This window comes from Papio anubis, chromosome 12 (assembly GCF_008728515.1).
Source record: "Papio anubis isolate 15944 chromosome 12, Panubis1.0, whole genome shotgun sequence".
In the NCBI taxonomy this organism is placed as follows: domain Eukaryota; kingdom Metazoa; phylum Chordata; class Mammalia; order Primates; family Cercopithecidae; genus Papio; species Papio anubis.
This window is the reverse complement of record NC_044987.1, coordinates 48,074,970-48,097,702: the sequence shown is the minus strand read 5'-3', so window position 1 is coordinate 48,097,702 and position 22,733 is coordinate 48,074,970. Positions and strand designations below refer to the sequence as shown.

Here is a 22,733-nt window from a genome sequence, read left to right as displayed (position 1 = left end):
CCATGATATAATACATTTCAACTGCTGTCATGTCCTCAATTTATACCTGATATTCTTGATATTTTTCTTTTGTATTTATACAGTCTGATATGCGTATGTGTGTGCATATAATGCCACTTTTGCGCTTCTTCTTGGTCCCCACTCAATTATGGCTCCTCCTTGATTCAACTAAGTCAATACTAATTTTATTGTACTTGATCAAGAGCCATTTTCATCCAATCAAAAAAGACTGCTCTATTAAATAAAAAAATTCATCAACTATTCTCAAGACTGGCCCTTCACATTAGAAAAAATGTTACCATTTAAAAAATCTATTATTCTGAAATTGGTAAATACACTGAAGATCAACTTTACTGAAGACACTTTACAGTGAAATATTATTGGACAGAATACAGAGGTTAAAAATCAGACTTCTAAAAAAGTTCTCCAACATAATCTTCTACAAAGTGCTTATATATATGAAATAAAATCTGTAGAATTTACTCTAGGCATATTCCAAAATAATTGCCTCCTGATGAATTTGGAATGGCAACATAGAACATTTAAATTCAGCTTTAAATTTTCTTGCATAACTAAGAGGTTAATTCTATATTTCAGCTAAATTTTTCACTTCAGTCCATTAATTTAAAATTTCAATAGAACAATCTAAAGGAACACATCAATTGCTTAGACTTTAGGGATCACTGAGCAGCAGAGTGGCTCAGGAAGGCATTCACCAGGCTATTTCTGTACATGACAGATTCCCTTCAAGACAGGACTTCATAGCTACAAGGGTCATCACTGCTGCTAAGAATGTCTTCAGTGGCTTTCTCCTCAGCCCTCATCCTATATCCTAGGAAAAAATCTGCGTATCAGGTGTTATCAGTTATAGAAGCAATGACTGTATCATTCATATGACTGGATCATGTGCTAAGATGATTGTTAATTAGGGTGCAGCAAAAATTAAATGCATCTTCTGCATTTGAGATTAAAAGAAAGCTTAAATACAAAACAGCAGTGAAAGAAATGAGAAGAGATCCAAATAAACAGAAAGACATCTCTTGTTCATGGACTAGAAATTTAATCGTTAAGAATACTCCCCAAGCTGATCAATAGATTCAATGCAATCCCCCACAAAATCCCAGCTATCTTTTCTGCAAAAATCAACAAGCTGATCCTGAAATTCATATGGGAATGCAAGGGGCCCAGAACAGCCAAAACAATGTTGGGGGAAAAAAAGAATAGAGTTGGAAGACTCACACGTTCTCATTTTCAAACACACTGCAAAGCAACAGTAAGCAAGACAGTGTGGGGTACTGGCATGAAGATACACATACAGATCAACAGAACAGAACTGCAAGTCCAGAAATAAACCTTTACATTTATGGTCAATTCATCTTCAACAAGGTGGTAAGACTATCCAATGGGGAAAGAAGAGTAATTTCACAAAATGGTGCTGGGTAACTATATATCCACATACAAAAGAATAAATTTGGACTCATCTCTCACACCATATACAAAAGTTAATTCCAAAGAGATAAAAAACCTAACTATAAGGTCAAAAAATACAAGATTCTCAGAATAAAAAGTAGGAGTACATCTTTGTGACCTTGGATTAAACAATGATTTCTTAGACATGATGACAAAAGTAGAAGCAACCAAAGGAAAAAAAGAGATACACTTAATTAATCAGTTAAAAATGTTTGTTCTTCAAAAAACACCAATAAGAAACTGAAAAGACAAGCCACAGGAGAAAAATATTTGCAAATTATTTATGCGATAAGCAACTGGCGTCCAGAATATATTTTTTAAAATTCTTGCAACTTAACAATAAAAAGGCAAGTAACCCAATTTAAAAATGGGCAAAAGGCCAGGTCAGTAGCTCATGCCTATAATCCCAACACTGTGGGAGGCCGAAATGGGAAGACTGCTTGAGCCCAGGAGTTGAAGACCAGTCTAGGCAACATAGTAAGACCTCGTTTGTATGAAAATTTTTTTAAAAATTAACTGAGCATAGTGTCGCATGCCTGTGTTCCCAGCTACTCAGCAGGCTGCAGGGGAAAAATGCTTAAGCACAGGAGGTCGACACGCAGTGAGCTGGGATTGTGCCACTGTCTCAAAAAGTGAAAATAAAAAATAAAAACAGGGAAAAGGGTTTGAAGAGGCATTTTTTCAAAAGACAATATACAAACGGTCAACAGTACAAAAAAAAATGCTCAATATCATTAGCCATCAGGGAAATGACAACTAAAAATCACAAGACACTACTTCACACCCAGTAGGATGGCTACAATTAAAAAAAAAAAAAAAAAAAAAAAACCAGAAACAAAAACAGAAAATAAGTATGGCAAGAATAGGGAGAAACTGAAAGTGCCATACATTACTGATGGGAATGTAAAATGATTCAACTGCTTTGAAAAATAATTTGGCAGTTTCCCAAAATGGCAAACATAAGAGTTACCATATGACACAGCAATTCCAGTTCTAGGTATATACCGAAGAGAATTAAAAAGATAATCCACATAAAATCTAATGTTCACAGCACCATTATTCCTAATAGTCAAAAGTAGAAACTGTTCAAGTGGCCATCAGCTGATGAACAGATAAACAAAATGCAATATATGTCCATAAAGTAAAATATGATCTGGTTAGAAAAAGGAATAAAATACTGATATATGATATAACATGGATGCTATAACTTGGATATATTATGCTACACAAAGGCCACATATTGTATAATTTCATTTATATGAAATGTGCAGAATAGGCAAGCCCAGAGACACAGAAAGTAGGTTCATGGTTGCCAGGATCTAGGGGAAAAGGGAATAGGAAACAAATGCTAATAGGTACAGAGCTTCTTTTTGGAGGTGATAAAAATGTTCTGAAATTAGTGGTGATGTTGGACAACTCTGTAAATATACTAAAAACCAATGAATTACACACTTTAAAAGGATAACTTTTGTTATGTGAATTATATCTCAATAAAGGTGCTACAAAAAGAACTTAAAAACAAATCCTACCACAAAAAGTACTTGATATACCTCATCAAAGAAAAATGAGGTTCGTCTTTTAAAACTGGCTTAAATTTCATAATTCATAATCTAGTACTCCTATGTTTTACATTTTTAAAAATTCAAATCAATTAGATGCCAAAAAAAGCTTAACTCACCCTCTCTTCACTTTTGTGAAATCAAATGCAACTTGTCTGTATGAAACTGCTTTTTCATTTAAATATCTACTATACCGCCTAATAAATGTAGACATGTCATATCCTGTAAAAAAAAAAAAAAAGAAAAAAAGAAAAAAAAAAGAAACAAGTTTTTATAAATGACTAAAAATCCCAATATTCCTAGAAAAACAATTCATTGTATTCAATGGCTATAATGCCTTGGTATCCCAATTCAATTTAGTGATGTAAATTAAGTAACTTATTAATAATATTACCATTAAATTCTCTTAAGGTTTCATATTTAAATCAGATAAGTCCTATGTAGCTTTAAAAAAAAACTCTTCCTTAGACCTTCACCAAAATAAGAAGTTTCTTTTCTTTCTTTCAATATTCCTATTCTTTATTCATCAGGAGTTAGAAAAACATGTCCTTTTATACAACTTGATAATCTCACAACTCAAATTTAACATCCTATGGAACCACAATCCCATTCCTCAAAACATCAAGCAACTCCATATAATTTTTATATTCCTAAAATCTTTAGCTGTATTTAGAACCATAACTTATATGTGCCAACCTTATAAAAAGTGTAAAAAATTACTGTCTAATATAACAAATGGCAATAGGCAAGTTTAGGGTGTAACAAAAACAATTATATGTTTTCAATGAGATTTCTAAATGAATACATAAATCATTTTAAGACTGTTTCATCATGTCCTTGATTTGAAAAATTCAGCAACATAAAATCTAATCAATATTATTTTTTAAAAACACCAAAAACTTTGTGTTTAATTATTGCCTGGCTCAAGGAAGTCTATAAATTTTTGCTCCTCATTGCAAATCCATTTTAACTCATATTCATCTAACAAATTAAATTACTTGATCTTTGCTACTTTTAAAAGACAATACCAAAACCACCGAAAATGTAAACTAACTGGATTTCAATATCACCAGTTCATTTATTTAGCAAAATATTTATTGAGTGCCTATTAAGTACCAGTGGAGAAAAATCAGTGAACAAAACAGAAAAAAAAATACTGTTCTCATATGACTTCATACCTACTACTGTACAGGTCAGGTGTTACATGCTCACACTCCTCAGCTCTTCAATTCATATGGTTCTATCTACTATACCCCATCCTAAGAGGGTAAAGAACCTCTCATCCTTCAAGGCTCACTCTCCTCTACATAAAAAGAGTGAAATTATTAAAACCTTATCACTAGAATTGCTTAATTTCCATCTTAAGAAAATAAGAAATCAGTTGCTAATAAGACACAAAAAACCTACTTGGATATATGCATAAACTGTGCCTAGAGCAGTGCTCTGCATCTTGTTTTCCATACACTTTTAAAGTTAAAATGAACTGACTGAGGGAGGAAGTGAAAATTAAAGGATGAGCAGGCAGTTTCTTCCATGCCCCTGAAAATAGAGACACTCCATTTTTATCTATAATATATATCTGGCTTCTGTTTAAGATTTCAAAAACAGGCCAGGTATGGTGGCTCATGCCTGTAATCCCAGAACTTTGGGAGGCTTACGAGGATTGCTTTAGACCAAGAGTTCAAGACCAACCTGGTCAACAGAGCAAGAGCCCATCTCTACAAAACATTTAAGAACAAAAAAATTAGCCAGGCGTGGTGGTGCACATCTGTAATCCCAGCTGCTCGGGAGGCTGAAGGGAGGACTGCTTGAGCCAGGAGTTTGAGGCTGCAGTGAGCTATGATCACACCACTGCACCCAGCCTAGGTGACAGAGCAAGCCCCGGCCTCTTTCACTCTAGCATCAGCAACAGAACCAGATCCTGTCTCAAAGAAAAAGAAAATATTTTTTCAAGGCGGGGGGGTCTACTGTTTTAATTTTTTTCCCTTAAGTTAGAGCACTATAACTCTTATTAAAATATAATGCATTTTGTAACACTGGGTCCTATGTATAGATTACTGGTCTTCTAGAATGTCTGGAAGATAGGGTATTAAATTCATTTTAAGCAAGTATATACTTGCACCTACCAAAGGGAAACAAGTATTGGACTGAACACCTCCAAACTCAAATATAGCCAGTCACATACACACACACACAAAACAATTCCACTGATCTTTTTTTTTTTTTTTTTTAACACCTCCAGAAGAACCACAGTTCAGGCCTTCATTAACTCTACACTAGATAACAAGAACAACAACTGAAACAGTCTCAGCATCTTCAAGATTTGGTTTACTCTGATCTAACTTGACTAAGTTATGATGTTTCCTTGTAACACATAATTCTCTCTCCCCTCCTCTCTCTACTGCATTATGAAATTCCAACTATATAAAATATTTTTGTGCTTGATTATGGCTCTGAACAGCTTCTTGAGGGCTATCTGCCACTACATGTTCTCAAATACACCATTCATATAGATTCTCTTCACATTCATTTGCTCTATAAATCTTAAATATTCATATCCATGTGAATGACTTTCACATCCATATACATCTGTGTATCTGTGCTTACTTTCACATCCATGTATTGTACCTGTGTACCTGTGCTTAAGCCAACTCATCTTCTCATCCTTCCCTTGAAGCCCAGCATAAATCTCACCTTCTCTAAAGACACTTCCCTGATTGAGCCTCACTATTGAATATTCCCAACTCATTTGGCATATCCTTTATGAGGTTCTCCCTAAAGCTGACATTCTATAATGCTAATAGCCTAGTTACAACTAAGTAAAAACAGATCCCATTATGACAATGTGCATGGACAGCTATAACCACATTATGTCCATTTCAAGTTACTAAATAAAAAATAACAGGCCAGGTGCGGTGGCTCACGCCTGTAAACCCAGCACTTTGGGAGGCCGAGGCAAGCAGAACATGAGGTCAAGAGATGGAGACCATCCTGGCCAACATAGTGAAACCCCGTCTCTACTAAAAATACACAAATTAGCTGGGTGTGGTGACACGCTCAGGTAGTCCCAGCTACTCGGGAGGCTGAGGCAGGAGAATTGCTTCAACCCGGGAGGGGGAGGTTGCAGTGAGCCGAGATCATGCCACTTCACTCCAGCCTGGTGACAGAATAAGACTTTGTCTCAAAAAAAAAAGAAAAGAAAAGAAAAGAAAACAGCTTATGAATGAATACGAAAAAAAGAATATAAATGAACAATTCATCTTAATAAATTATATTTACTTTAGCTACTAAATCATGTAATATTCCAACTACATTTCTTGGAATGAAACATAAAATAATACGATAACAATGAAAGCAAATATTTACACAGCATTTCTTTTTTGTTTGTTTGTTTTTTTGAGACAGAGTCTAGCTTTGTCACCCAGGCTGAAGCGCAGTGGCATGATCTTGGCTCACTGCAACCTTCGCCTCCTGGGTTCAAGTGATTCTCCTGACTCAGCCTCCTGAGTAGCTGGGATTACAGGCGTGCACCACCAACCCCGGCTAATTTTTGTATTTTCAGTAGAGATGGGGTTTCACCATGTTGGCCAGGCTGGTCTTGAACACCTGACCTCAAGTGACCCACCCGCCTCAGCCTCCCAAAGTGCTGGGATTACAGGCTTGAGCCACCGTACCTGGCCTTACACAGCATGTCTTATGTGCCAGGCACTGTTCTAAGCACTTTGTAGTAATTAACTAGGTTAAGTCTCATGACAATCTTATTGGGTAGGTACTATCACTATTACTCGATTCTACTGATGCAGAGGTGAAGTAACCTGCCCAAGTTCACATAGCTGGTAGGTGGCAAAGATGAGATTCAAACCCAGACAGTCCAGCTCCGGAATTCATGCTCTCAAATAACTACTCTGTACTACCTCTCAGAGAGCTCTGAGTATCTGGTAGGCAAATAAATATTAATTCAAATTAAAAGACAGTTTTTTCTTTCCTACAACCTTCACTAAAATATAAGGTTTAAAGTAGCACATGTTCTAAAAGACAGAGTTCTACTCCAGAGTAATCATCATGTGGGTGTCATTCTTTTGATTTTCTATAATGAAAAAGTTATGTTTACCTTGCAATCCACTTTTATCCAAAAAATTGCTTAAGTTAAACAACGTGTTTCTTGAAGCCAAATATTGAATAAAACGCTGGAAAAAAAAATAATTACATCATATTAAGGTACTGCCATCTCACAAACTCTTAATTCGAAAATTAGGAGGAAAAGTTACGGTTAACGCATTCCATTAAGCTTATCTAGTTTAAATTTCTCATCCTCACTATTCCTCCCATTAACTAGTTACCAAACCTAAAAACATAACACATATTTTTCACTAGCATGTGAGAATTTATTACAGCCTAATTCCCACAGATATATTATAGTATTAAGCCAAAATAATAAAAGCAAATAGGCAGTGGAACCAGTAGTTTGGGTTTTATTACAGCATACTAAAACTATCGCTAATCATTTCTAGGTGGCATCTGTATTTTAAATAGCCATCTGGTATACCAAAGTTTTGGCTTTTAAAAAAAACCAAAATACTTCTAAACATACAAGAAAGCAATAGAGATCCTCTTACCCACTGTCCAGATTAAACAAATTCACATGCTCACTTCAGATCTTATATAAAATCAAAACATTATAGCCTCCATTGAAGACCCACACCTTCAATCTCCCTTCCCTCCCTCTTCAGAGGTGAATACTTTTCTGAAACAGGTACACATTACTTTCACACAGGTTTTCACCATTTTATTAGATATACAAGTATCTATAAACTATCCAATTGCTTTCTATTTTAAATTTACACAAGTATCATAGTGTACTTACTCTGCAATGTGCTTTAACGCAACCTTTCCCTAAGAATTACCCCACTTAACATTTCATTTTAAATGATGTTCTAATATTCCAATGAATACATCATTATAAATCCATTTATTTAGCATGGATATACTTTCTATTTTTCGCTATTATTAACAAAGTTGTATTGACATCTTTGTTCTTGGTCTCTATGCATAAGTATATTCATTTATCAGGATATATACTTAGGGATGAATTATTAGGCCAGCACATATGTAAAAGTTCATCTTCTCAATATTGCCAAAATGCTCTCTGAAGTGCTTACCATAGTAAATAACATTAGTCTCCTTCACATACAGCCTCTAAACAGCTAAAGAAATGCCTTTCAATTTCACTTCTTAGGATTCCTTTACTTTCTTCTTCGTTTTTTTAATGCATGCAGAGGCTAATCATCAACTAGGATGTACACCATCACCTCTGAAATCAGTCCTTTTTTTTTTTTTCTTTTTTGAGACAGGGTCTTGCTCTGTCGTCCAAGCTGGAGTACAGTGGTGTGATCACAGCTTTCCACCCTCCTGATCTCAAGCAATCCTACCATCTCAGCACGAAGCACCACCCACCATTCACTCTTCACCCTCGCCCCCAAGTAGCTGGGACTACAGGCATGCACCACCATGTCCAGATCACATTTCATTTTTAATTTTCTGTAGAGACAACATCTTACTACACTGCCTAGGCTGGTCTGGAACTCTTGGACTCAAGCAATCCTCCCGCCTTGGCCCCTCAAAGTGTCAGGATTACAGGTGTGAGCCACTGTGCCCGGCCCCCAAATCAGTCTTGTTCAACTGAGACCACCCCAAACTAACAAACCAGGATTTTGAAAACCAATTTGTAAACTGAAGACTCATATTTCACAATTATCCTAAAACAGTGTTTCAAAAAGTTATAAAAATATCGTAAGACAATATTAGACTATGATTTTAATAGATTTTGATAAGACTCTTCTTTACCTCTGCATTCTAAATTAATGTAAATAATTTAGTCTACCAAGCCATTTCATTCATGATTTTAGAGATAATAAATCTAAATTTTCCTTTTCATTTTATTAGTCCTTTCTACTTTAAGACATATATGGCTTTAATCAAGTTGTGGTTTTGGTTTCAACAGCATCCTAATGCTATTCAAAATGGTATTAAATTGAGCACCATGCCAACAATCTGGCAAGTAATAAGGCTTCATAGGTTCCCATTTTGGGTCATAAGTGGTAACCTGAAATGGATTATCCTAAAACTTCATTTAAAGAACGGCAATGTGGAAGATGGGTGATTAGGTACATAAGCATTTGTTATACCATTCACTCTACTACTGTGTATATTAGAAACTTTTCATAACAAAATATTTAAAGAACATATTTCAGAATATTTTACCCAAAATGGTATTAAATACTTTATAAAAAATCCATGCTTGGTTCTATACGTCTTTTTCTAATTTCATCTACAAATTTTTAACTCCACATTTTCATGTATTAATCACCTATAACTTTCCATACTACAGTAAGAGCCTTGGTCAATTCTATTTACCATGAAGATACTATCATATTATTGAGGAAGGTCCAGAAGTGACTTACCCAAGTCACCCAGTTGGTAACTGAACAACGGTATAGAAGTACCTACTTGCCTGGTGTCAAGGGTCTATAACACAATGCTCACTCAGCCTTAACCTTTTGAGATTTCTTCTCCGTGGCCAGGTTTCTCAACCTGAGCACTCTGACACTGAATCAGATAATTCTTTGTTGTTGGGGACTGTTCTGCACATTACTTTTACTTTTTTTTCTTTTTTTTTTTTTTTTGAGACGGAGTCTCTTGCTCTGTTGCCCAGGCTGGAATGCAATGGCGCAATCTCGCTCACTGCAACCTCTGCTTCCCGAGTTTAAGTGATTCTCCTGCCTCAGCCTCCTGAGTAGCTGGGATTACAGGCGCGCGACACCACGCCTGGCTAATTTATGTATTTTTTAGTAGAGACGGGGTTTCACCATGTTGGTCACACTGGTCTCAAACTCTGGACCTCAGGTGATCTGCCCACCTCGGCCATCCAAAGTGCTGGGATTACAGGCATGAACCACCGCACCCAGTCTATTCTGTGCATTATTATATGCTATTTTGAAGCAGTTCCGGCCTTTACCTACTAGATACCAGTAGCAACCCCCTTCAGTTGTGACAAATGTCCTCTAAGGGAAAAAAAAATCATCCCCCTTCCCCACTCAGTTTTGAGAACCACCACTCCATGGTATTCCAGTCACCACAGCATAGTGAAATCCTATGTACAGCCTCTAACAAATTAATGGCATCTGCCAATGGGAACACCTGAAGGTTGTACAAACTAGCATAAAAAATGAACAGAGCATGGAATTTGCTTTAACTACCTAGAGGAAGCTAAACATGAGTTTATCAAAAAAACACTAAAATGCTATCTTTCTCCCCTTGTCAATCAATTCTACGAAATGACTGTCAACTTTCTGTTTTGTCTTTACTAACATTTTGCCTCTAGTACTATCAATTACCTTATTTACAGCCTCTGAGAGCCATTATTGATACTTTATCTGGCAGTGCAGCTGGTTATATTTGTGGCTTTTTCTTTCTAAAAAATATACTATATCAAATAAATAAAGAAGGATAAGAAGAAAAGTACATACACGTTTGGAATTCTTTAGAAAAATCATAATCTTAACTAAACATATTCCTGCCACAAGTAAAAACTATTACCCTAGTTAAGATGTTTCAAGTTACATTTAAGCTAATATAGCCAAACATTTCTATTAGCTCTATAAACTGGTTATGATGTATTAGAAAGCAACTAACGTAAGTCCTAAAAACGGTCATGTCTGTTGACTTAGTAATCACATTTCAGGTAACACTTAGGGGAAATAATTTTAAAAAATTAAAAACTACAAATATAAAACCACTCAATGTGGTGGCATAACAATGAATCAGAAAACTAAATTTCTAGCAAGGAAAATAGTTTAAAACTTGTGAACTATAGGATCAATTACACAGTTATTAAAGATGATAAAAAAATACAACATGGTGATGTTGACAGTGTGATATTATATAAAAAGCTAAATATATTTTATCTACATTATGATTATAGCCATTTAAAAAACACAAATACTTTTGGACAAGAACCAGAGGGAAGACCAAAATGTGCCAATAGTAAGATGCGTCGGAATGATAAAGTTGTGGGTAAATTCCTGCTTTAATTTTGAACTTTAATAATGCTATATTGGTAGTTGTCAAAAAATAGTTTCAATACTGAAAAGCCCACAATAACACATGACATGATGGATGTCAGTAAGTCATTACACTCAGAAAACTAGTACCAATGACTAAAGTTCTTATCATCTCTAGAGGGTTATCCTTGTAGACTGCATTTTTCTAAGGCACATACCAATGAAGATTTATCTAGTTCTACTCAGATGTTCTTGAAAAGCTCCTATTAATACAATTTTACAAATAAGTTTATTGAGCTGAGAAAATGAACCAAAACTGCTAGGCTATCATGGAAAGTAAGACAATTCTCTCAAAACAGAGAATTGCAAAAGTTTATACATCTTATTTGTTACCCTTTTAGGCAACAACGGCTTCAGACACACCTCTCTGCTGAAGAAGGCACTCTTCAATCAGTCCCTCTCAGCAAATGCCATCTTAGTCCTAAATACACAGCTTTGAAGTAGGCAAAGTGCTTCCATAAACAACTACATGAGATCAGACGAGAATCTAAAGCTGGGTGTGATGGCTTACGCCTGTAATCCCAGCACTTTGGGAGGTGAAGGTGGGAGGATCACTTGAGCCCAGAACTTCAAGACCAGCCTAAGCCAAGATGGAAAGACCCCCATCTCTACAAAAAAAATTTAAAAATAAGCCTGGTATAGTGGCACACACTTGTAATCCCAGCTACGTGGGAGGCTGAGGAGGGAAGGTCCCTTGAGTCCAGGAATTTGAGGTAGCAGTGAGCTATGATGGTACCACTGCACTTCAGCCTGGGCAACAAAGCAAGACCCCGTCTAAAAAAAAAAAAAAATTCTAACTGGGCTACAATAAAAGAACAAATGGATATAGACAAATATATAGTCTATAAACAGGACCAGTAAAAACCAGGGATGCTTATGGAACCCATTTCCAGGCATTAATCTTTGCTTCTTGATCCATTATTGATGTCCTCTGTGCTCTGACCCACTTTTTGCTTTCTGGTTTATAGGCTATCTTTCCTCAGATTGCAGGGTCTATAACTATATTTCTGGCTAGGTACCTTGCCCTTTGTACCTGGAAGCTGTTTCTGAAGTTTCAGTGAGAGAAGCTAGCTAACAATAAGTCAACACATCAGTATACTTGTTCATTAAAAATTCTGCTTACCTCATTTCCATACACCATCAAATGATGAGTCGTAATGAGAGATTTGAAGACCACCACCCAACTACTGTTAGTAGTTCTTTCAAATAAACTGTCTGCCAACTGTGGGATGTTCACATTCATCTCATTTGTGCACTGAATTAAGTCTGCAATAAAAAATTTTTAAATGATTAATTTCCTCTCTGGTTTTAATTTATTGGTAATACGAGATTTGCATACAAACAGGCAAAAGATTTAACACAAAGTGGAGCAACAATAGATAGTTTGGAGATGTTGTTAAAAATCTCTCAATTAAGAGCAATAGAGACTACCATAATCTACCTAGGAAGCAGGGTACTAACTAGAATCACATAAATGATCGACAATACCAAAAAATAAATCAAACTCCCTCAGGATATAATTAACTCTCAAGTACTCTGGTCATCTCAAAATGAATTGCTGCAAGGTTTTGAGGAAGCTTCCATTTCCTTACTACTTAAAAACTCTCCATTAAATTACTGGTATTATTCATCTCTTTAAAATTTAACATTTTTCTTTAAATAAAGCTTATTTAAAGAAATCATCCATACAGAAGAATGAACAACATGAAGATCAAACTACCTTTATGAACATCCACCCTAGAATGCTGTCTTTGCAACAGGAAGATAACAGGGCAGAGATCTGGTCTGTAATTGAGCTGGATCTCAGTTTGTTCATACAAAATATTTATCCTCCTTCTCTCCCCTCAGTTCTATCGAATTAGCTCAGATCGGTTGATAACTAGGTAATACTGAGAACAAAACTGGAAAAAAGATTCTTAATAAAACTTAAGAAGAGTAACCTACAATCTGTTCAAGAGATACTATTGGTAAACTCAATGAAGAAAATGTAAAATAGGATGGGTGCGGTGGCTCACCCCTGTAATCCCAGTACTTTGGGAAGCGGGGGGGGGGGGGGGGTGTATCACCTGAGGTCAGGAGTTCGAGACCAGCCTGGCTAACATGCTGAAACCCCATCTTTACTAATAATATCAAAAAAATTAGCTGGGCTTGGTGGCGGACATGGGTAATCCCAGCTACTCAGGAGGCTGAGGTAGGAGAATTGCTTGAACCTGGGAGGCGGAGGTTGCACTGAGCGAAGATAGTACCAGTGCACTCCAGCCTGGGGGACAGAGTGAGACTCCACCTCAATAAAAAAATGTAATATAATATAATCCAATTTAGAGAGATAACAGAGGAGAAAACCAAGAAATGAGTTGTCTTACTTTTAAAATACATATAAAATATAATGTATAAATGTCTCAGCTATAACTACAATAAAGGGAAAAAAGTTATTCATGACTCATTAATTTGTTCACTTTTAATCTTGATTGTATAATGATTAAATATGAATTCAAATGATCTAACTTGGCCTTGATTGTTAGCAAGAAATGACAATGTAACTATGAACATTTACTTAAAATTTTTCCTTTACTAGGTCCAATTATTATACAAGTTAATATTTGATAAACACATGCATTTTAGATAAGCAGCTACCATGGCCAATATTGCTTAGAGAACAAAGAACAAAGCAGTCAAACAGAGTGCCCGTGGAACAGCAGAATGACACAACGCTTTCACAATTCAGACTATTTGCAACAAAAATGAAACAGTAAATCCAACTTGAATATGCATGCTTCAACTTCTGAGAGTAAAAAATGGAATTTAATCTCTGCCTTCTCTAGATTTTCATAGCACTTTATAACCGGCCTATGGCACTGAACATATTACACTAGACTTCAGTTTCAATGACAGTACTTGATACACACACACACACACAATTTAATACTATATACTGCATGGCGCATGATGTGTGTGTATATATACTGTACTATATATTTACAAAACGAATGTGTATGTATACATACATATATCCATACTATATTCCCTTTGTGACCTGTTCTTCCCCCCACTGCATCACTGCCATCTTCTTTGCAATGCCTCCCATATGCCAAGCACTATTATTCAGGTGTTTGGTACTGTTGTTCCTTCTGCCTAGAATTCTCTTCTGCTAGATACCTATGCTGCTTGCTCCCGTCACTTTCATAGATATTTGCTAAAGTGTCACCATATTAGATAAACTTCCCTGAATACGCAAAATAACAGAGCCTTGGGCATTCCCTACCTCTAAACCCTCATTGTCCCCCTTACTCTGCTTATTTCTCTCCAAAGTATTTATTACCATCAAACTCATCTTAATTTATTTAATGTCTTTCTCTCTCAATTAAAACGTTGTTAAGTTCCATGTGGGCAGGACTTTTTTGTTCTCAACTCTATCCCCAAAGACCTATAGAACAGTGCCTCAAATACAATGATCAGTTACATTTTTTAAGACATTCATTTTGGTATGCATATGGGTACTCTTAACATGCTTTTTTAAAAAGCATCCAAGATTGTGTCCTTAAAAGTTAAATCAACATCTTACAACTATCTGTACAACCTGCTGTTCCCAAAAGGTTGAAAAACAAAGCTAAGCTTTGAAATTTTCAAATTTCAAATTAAAAGAGGATCTAATAAATGAAGGTTTTTACTATAATGCTTATTAAAAACTATAGTATGCTTTAGTATTGATCAAAGAAAAACTGGAGTTATTCTGAAGGATACCTCCAGAAGCTCAAAAAAAAAAAAAAAAAAATTCTTCACACATAATAAAACAGGAAAAATGAAGTAAGAATTCACACTGAGATTACGAATCCAGAACAGACCAAATGTAAAACCAAAGTTATGCAAACATTACAGGTGTGGTGGGGAGGATATTGAATAAAACTAGCAGTATATACTTTCTCACAGTATTTAACTCAGCCATTTTCTCCATACAGTAATTTTTCATCTGTAAAATGTTTCTAATACAATAGTACCCTGAAAATGCTTTCAAGTTTGAGCTCCAAGTCAGGAAGGAAAATATTCTTCCCACCTCTGACTAACCAAAAGTAAACTGTTCCAAACAAAAGTTAACACTTATCATGGGACTCTCAATAGTTACTGCTTTTCCCACTCTCAATCCAGAAGATACTATTTCTTAAAAAGCAAAAACTGTAACAATTTCCCTTGCCAACTAATAAGTTACCAAAATGAGGACAGATCTTGTATTTTTTTTTCATTATTTATGTCAAGAATACAAAAACTGAAGTACCTTCTTGAATATTCATTGTTAACAATTTCTGAATCCCACACACACTAAAAAAAAAAAAAAAAACAAGTACCACATGGTACGTAGGTTCTTTGCTTTAAGTATGAGTGAGAATTTACAAAGATTTCCAATATTTAAGGGATGAAGACAATAGGCCTAAAAATAAGCCTACCATAGAAATGACAATCACTTCTCCATGTAGAGAAAGCAGAAGGAACCAATACCCACCATACAAACATAAATGCTCTCACTTTTGTTATTTCACACGCTCCTTCAACAAACAATGACTGAGGTAGATAAAGCTGATGTTAACTGTATTTACATAGGCAAGGTCACAGAAGCTAAATGACAGATTAATGACTAGAATTAAATTTTTGCTAAGGATAAGGATCCATTAAAACATACACCAAGTAAATGCTCAACCAGCCAATTTAATACATGTTCTCAGTTGAAAACGAATTAAAAACAAAAACAACAGAAAAACAGTGAAATGCAAAACAATATTTTTGTATTCTGGGGAAGTCTTTTTTCTTTCTTTTTAACAAAGTACAAAAAATTTAGAAGTAAGCAATTACCAAATGGTTTCATTAATCTTACAATCGTATTCCTAGTGTAGGCCTTTACAAACTCTCCCACCAGGCAGAGTTCACCAACTTCAGAAACTTCAATTAGGACACTCAGGGTTCACTTCTACAGTCAGTCAGGCAACCCAGCCAGTGGCCTGCGCCATTAGAATGCAGAGTTCTGAAGTTTCCATCTAAACAGAAACTCACTAGGCTACACCAAAACCACACTGATACCCAAATAAGATTTTCTAAAAAAGAAGCCTGGCTTAAATCAGTATTTGTTTGCTTGTTTTTAAATCAACATACCACAATCATTCAGCCAAACACAGTGATACATATAAAATTTAGTAATCCCTTTCAAAAAGGTCATTTTGAAAGATACCTTTTTTTAACAACTGCCCTCATAAATCTACAACCTAAAATTGATTTATTCAGTCATCTAGAAAATTGGAGATACGGCTGGGCATGGTGGCTCACGTCTGTAAACCCAGCACTTTGGGAGGCCGAGGCGGGCGGATTACCTGAGGTCAGGAGTTCCAGACCAGCCTGGCCAACATGGTTTTTTTTAGTCTTTACTAAAAAAAAACACAAAAATTAGCAGGGCATGGTGGCACGTGCCCGTAATCCCAGCTACTTGGGAGGCTGAGGCAGGAGAAGTGCTTGAGTCTGGGAGGTGGAGGTTGCAGTGAGCTGAGATCGTGCCACTGCACCCCAGCCTGGCCTACAGAGCGAGACTCTGTCTCAAAAAAAAAAAAAAAAAGAAAGAAAGAAAAAGAAAATTGAAGATAAAATTAATTTCGAAGGCAAAGAAATTAACTGGTTAATCAAATTTTGCTTCACTTATCAAATGTTTGTAATTTTTCCTTGTTGGGAGTAGAAACAAAAAGAATATTCATCAATAAATAGTAACCAGAGGATAAGAAACTTTTATATGAAGTATCAGCAAAAATTTTTTTTTCATATAGCAAAATTGTTTTAAGTATTTCAAAACTATGCAAGTTGAAATTAGACATAGGCTAATCAAAGTTAAACACAGGCAAATCTGCCTAGTCTTAAGTGTCAAATGTCTAGGAAATGCAATGAAGTCTTATTTCTTACTCCAATTAGCTGTGAAAGGGATCACAAAATATGGTCCAAATTAAGATGTAACTGTTAAAATTTTATTTGTAAAGTTTATGGGGTCTTCTGTGAGAAACACAATGTTATATTTTTATATAACTTCCAGTAGAATTAACTCAAAACTATGCTCTTCATAGGCTTACACCTTAAGAAATCTAACCAACATATTAAGTGGACTTTAATAACTGGGGAAATACTCCTAAAGGCAGAATATGGAATGCTGAGTACAATGACAAAGACTGACAAGATAATCAGATGGCTTTTGTAACAATACTAATGAAGCTAAGGGGCCTAATTCATAAACTAAGCGGACATATCCAAGAGTGAAGAGTTAATCGAATGACACTACAGTCTGACCATGAGATACTATGAGGCCAATGAATGCATGGCACAAAAAATAAAAGCTGTCAGGAGAAAATGTTCACCACATATTAAGTCAAAAGTCATAGCAAAGAAAAATACACAGTACAATTCCATTTTTTAAAACTGTATGTGTGAGGATAGGCATTGTGGTTCATGCCTGTAATCCCAGTGCTTTGGGAAGCGAGGTAAGATGATTGCTTGAGGTCAAGAGTTTGAGACGTTTGAGACAAGTCTAAGCAACACAGGGAGATCCTCAACAACAACAACAAAAAATAAATAAAATAAAATAAAATAATTTTTTTTGAGATGGAGTCTCACTCTGTAGCCAGGCTGGAGAGCATGCAACCTCTGCCTCCCAGGTTCAAGCGATTATCCTGCCTCAGCCTCCTGAGCAGCTGGGACTACAGGGGCGCACTACCACACCCAGCTAACTTTCGTATTTTTAGTACAGACAGGATTTCACCATGTTGGCCAGGATGGTCTCCATCTCTTGACCTCGTGCTCTACCCGCCTTGGCCTCCCAAAGGGCTGGGATTACAGGCGTGAGCCACAGCACCCAGCTAAAAAAAAAAAAATTTTTTTTTGAGACGGAGTCTACTCCATCGCCCAGGCTGGAGTGTAGTGGCGCGATCTCGGCTCACTGCCAACTCTGCCACCCAGGTTCAAGCAATTCTCCTGCCTCAGTCTCCCGAGTAGGTGGGATTACAGGCAACTGCCACTGTGCCCAGCTAACTTTTGCATTTTTAGTAGAGACGGGGTTTCACCATCTTGGCCGAGCTCCTGACCTTGTGATCCACCTGCCTTGGCCTCCCAAAGTGCTGGGATTACAGGTGTGAGCTACCGCACCCAGCCCCAAAACTTCTTTTTAAATTAGCGCTTGTAGTGGAGGTTGAGGCGGGAGGCGGGAGGCGGGAGGCAGGAGGATAGCTTGAGCCTAAGAGTTAAAGGTTACAGTGAACTGTGATCACGACATTGCACTCCAACTTGGACAACACAGCAAGACCTTGTCTAAAAAAAAAAAGTTGTACATGTGTAATATTTTCTTGTATATACTGTATTTGACCAAATACAAGGTGATGCATAAAGAATTGAACACTTCCAAAATGATTCAGCAACTATGTCATATATGAAGAGTTAGTGAAAAATAATTTATAAAGGAACTGTAAGTTACTTCCATAAACTAATCTCAGTACCTTACATATCACACAGCACACACCAATTCTGTATTGTAATTTATCCCACACCCTTTAGAACATCATCATGATCAACGCAGAAAGGAGAGCCATGACACATTCTTTATCTCCTCAAGGACATGAGGAAGAGGTAGTACAAGAATAAGAGTTGCTGGGCCGGGCGTGGAGGCTTACGCCTATAATCCCAACACTGTGGAAGGCTGAGGTGGGCAGATCACTTGAGGTCAGGAGTTCGAGACCAGCCTGGCCAATATGGTGAAACCCCGTCTCTACTAAAAACACAAAAATTAGCCAGGTGTGGTGGCACACACTTGTAATCCCAGCTACTTGGGAGGCTGAGACAGGAGAATCGCTTGAACCCAGGAGGCGGAGGTTAAAGGGAGCTGAGATTACAGCCATAGCAATCCAGCCTGGGCAACAGAGCAAGATTCCATCAGAAAAAAATTAAACAAACAAAAAAAAAAGAATAAGACTTGCATGGTAAAGTAGCTCAGAATTTGGCAGCCACTATGCCAGAAGTATTTTGAACACAAGTTCAATCTCTCACAATGGTAAATGAGCCTTAAGGAATCTCCAGACCCCACACTCAAAGTCAGTCAAAGTCCTGGCCAGGCAGGATGGCTCACATCTGGAATCCCAGTACTTTGGGAGATCGAGGCGGGTAGATCACGAGGTCAGGAGTTCAAGACCAGCCTGGCCAAGATGGTGAAATCCCATCTCTACCAAAAATACAAAAATTAGACAAGCGTGGTGGCGGGCGCCTGTAATCCCAGCTACTTGGGAAGCTGACGCAGAGAACTGCTTGAGCCCAGGAGGCGGAGGTCGCAGTGAGCTGAGATCGCACCACTGCACTCTAGTCTGGGCAACAGAGCGAGACTCCATCTCGGGAGTGGGGGAAGGTAAGTCAAAGTCCTATCTTAACGTATAAATAAAAACCCGGGTGCAGTGGCTCATGCTTATAATCCCAGTATGTTGGGGGCCAGGGAGGGCGGATCACTCAAGGTCAGGAGTTTGAGACCAGCCTGGCCAACATGGTGAAACCCCATCTCTAATAAAAATACAAAAATTAGCTGGACGTGGTGACACATGACGGTAATCCCAACTACTTGGGAGGTTGAGGCAGGAGAATAACTTGAACCTGGGAGGCAGAGGTTGTGGTGAGCCAAGATCACACCACTGCACTCTAGTCTGGGCAACAGAGTTAGACTCCATCTCAAAAAAAAAAAAGTGCAGCTGTAGGAAAAAAATCAGTGTATTAGCAAAACTAGATATGCTATTTCTGTCACCGTGTTCTTAGCAACATGAATGGACTAAGATTCACACACGTAAAAATTAGAAAATGTAAAAATAGAGTAGAACATGGTGACATGCACCTGTAGTCAGCTACTTGGAAGGCTGACAGGAGGATCCCTTGAGCCCAGGAGTTCAAGGCTGCAATGTACTATAATCATGCCTGTGAACGGCCACTGCACTCCAGCCTGGGAAACACAGTGAAATTCTGTGTCTATAAAAAAAATAAATGTAAAAAGGCAACCCTCCCCCCACCAGAAATGTAAAAATAATTCTACCATTTGTAAAACTGCCAGGTAAAATGAGAGCACTTTCCCACTCCAAAAACTATTCAACAGAAAAACTGCCCTAAGTCTTCACAAATCATCTCATTATCTGATCTGTTTATTTTAACAAAGTTCCTTCTAAAGAAGATAACCTGAAAAGACCTCCATCAATGCTAGTTTCAGGTGCTTATGAAGAAATAAAAAATTTAACAGATGTAAGTATTCCTGGGGATATATACCACATAATTGCATAATTGTGTTGGGTGTCTTCAGAACACTTTAAAAAACAACAAAATAAACTTATGTTGCAGAGATCAGAAATACACATGAGGAACGAAAGAAACAAACTATCAGTGTTACAAGAATGGATGGTGATACCCTGTGAAAAAATTTCTAATGTAAATTAGATCTTACACAAAAGGAAAGAAGTTATATAACTTTAAAAAGGGGGTTGTGGATGACCAAAAAACACAAAATATCCAAGATATGCACGAATATAAAATGAGTCAAATGTTATGTGGTGAGGTATATATGAATCAGGAAAAGAAATCACTATTTTAAAATCATAGATTACTTTTCTAATAATTTTTTAAAAATTTATTTATTTATTTTTATGGAGACGTGGTCTCCCTTTGTTGCCCAGGCTAGTTTCGAACTCCTGGGCTCAAGGGATCCTCCTGCCTCGGCCTCCCAAAGTGCTGGGATTACTACAGATGTGAGCCATCGCATTCAGCCAGATTACTTTTTATAGTAATTTTTCATATATATTCTCACTAGTGAGTTTCAATATTACGAGGCTGACTGCTTCATCTATATCCCTAACATTTATATATTTAAATAGGTAAAATAAATAAAACTTGAGGGGCTGTCAATGTCTCAGTGGGAAAATGCAGGCTTGCTTTATATTTGGGGTTACCTTACATTCAGGTACATACAGCGTATGTGTATATATGTTTAAGTGTGTGTATATATTCCAAAATGCTTAAAGTGAGATAAAGGATGAAGCCACACACTTTCAGAGCTATCCCTTTTGCTGGAAATGACCTGCATACAGCTCAAACCAACAACTGACTGATTCACCTACTGATGCCAAATATCTAGATATACAAAGCTGAGAAGAAGCAAAATTTCTTCCCTACGAAACTGAGGTCTTTGGGGGTAAAGATACAGCCTCACAATACATTGTGGTGATTGTAATCTGTATGTATAAGATTCAGAGATGGAAAAAAGAGCAGGTGATTATTTTGGAAGGGAAAGCAAATTTTCCCTGGTTTCAATTTCATACTCTCTTATCATACAACAGTTACAGCACTTTTCACACTTCATTACAATTACTAGCTCATATATCAGTCTCTCCCATGAGAGAGCTCACTAAAGGCAGTACCACGTCTTCTTCATCCTCAAATTGCCAGCACCTAGCAGGGTACACCTTAAATATTTATTAAATGAATCCTAATAAATGAAATTTAACTTAGAAGACATCTGTAGAAAGCAACAATATTCTATTTAGTCTATGCTTTAGTGCAGCGATAATTCAGAAAAAAAAATTAGCCATCTAGAGAGTAGCATAATTGTTTTTTCAAGTTTATACCACCATATTCCTCCTCCTGCCACTATAGTGATATGATGAACTGCCTCAATAAAAAGCCTCTACTTCAAGAACAGAACACAGAAGAGATTTTTTAAAAGGCATTTTCCTGGCAGAGAAAGGACTGACATCCTTTTTATTTGTGGCACAGGAAAGATGAGGAACTGAAAAGAGAATATGTAGAGAAGAACGAATTCAGATAGAGCTAGGTACACAAAGCAAACCCCTAAGATACTACATATTAATATATATCTGAAATTTAGACTCTTAAGTCATGGTTGAACCCAAGTCAAATTTACTGAACTGTCCGAACTTTAATTTTAAAAGTGCAAATTAAATTGTTTTAAATGAAGTCATTATGTAATTGCTCTAAAATTTTAATCAACACTGAAAACATATTTTTCAAATTAGTTCAATCTACTGTCTCTTAAAATTATTTTTCATTTGTCTCTTTACCCACTAATGTCATAAATACAAAAACTCTTAGAACAAAAGTGGAAAGTTTAAGTCATGAAAACGCTCTATATAAAAACGTACTCTTGGGATACTCTCGACTTCACTGCCACTGACTTGTATTTTCAAGTGAAAGAGTTGTTCATCCCCATTCCTCTGATTATCAACATGTTTTAAATTACTACACAAGCCTTCTTAATATAAAAAAGTGTAAACCTAGAGCTTTCCCTTGGCATTCTGGTAGACTCTGCATTCCTACCACTAGATGGCAGACTGTACAGAGGAACAATAGGACCTTGGTAGGAACACAGATGCATTCAGGCTCATCTGTAAACCACATCCTTAAATCTGAGATTGTTTAGGATTCCATTCTAGTACTCAGGTAAGTTGGTGATTTTCAAAACTAGATACCTTAGGCCCATCCCAGATTCCAAATAAGGATTACTGTAAAGGATGAGGAAAATCATATTTTGGTAAGC

General features: G+C 36.7%; 1 protein-coding gene across 22 annotated transcripts in view; it reads right to left on the bottom strand.

Annotated features, from left to right (window-relative positions):
- The window catches only part of PICALM (phosphatidylinositol binding clathrin assembly protein), a 111,697-nt gene that overhangs the window by 61,633 nt on the left and 27,331 nt on the right, over positions 1–22,733 (bottom strand). For 20 of the 22 annotated variants that reach the window (XM_009187053.1, XM_021926399.1, XM_003910506.3 and 17 more), the window contains exons 2-4: positions 12,273–12,415; positions 7,141–7,216; positions 3,149–3,251 (exon numbers count right to left, since the gene is read on the bottom strand). In XM_009187053.1, coding sequence (XP_009185317.1) covers positions 3,149–3,251; positions 7,141–7,216; positions 12,273–12,415 — 322 coding nt within the window. Of the gene's footprint in view, positions 1–3,148; positions 3,252–7,140; positions 7,217–12,272; positions 12,416–12,869; positions 13,047–22,733 lie in introns of those variants that run through there. The other 2 variants (XM_009187067.4, XM_021926401.2) reach the window with 2 other exon arrangements.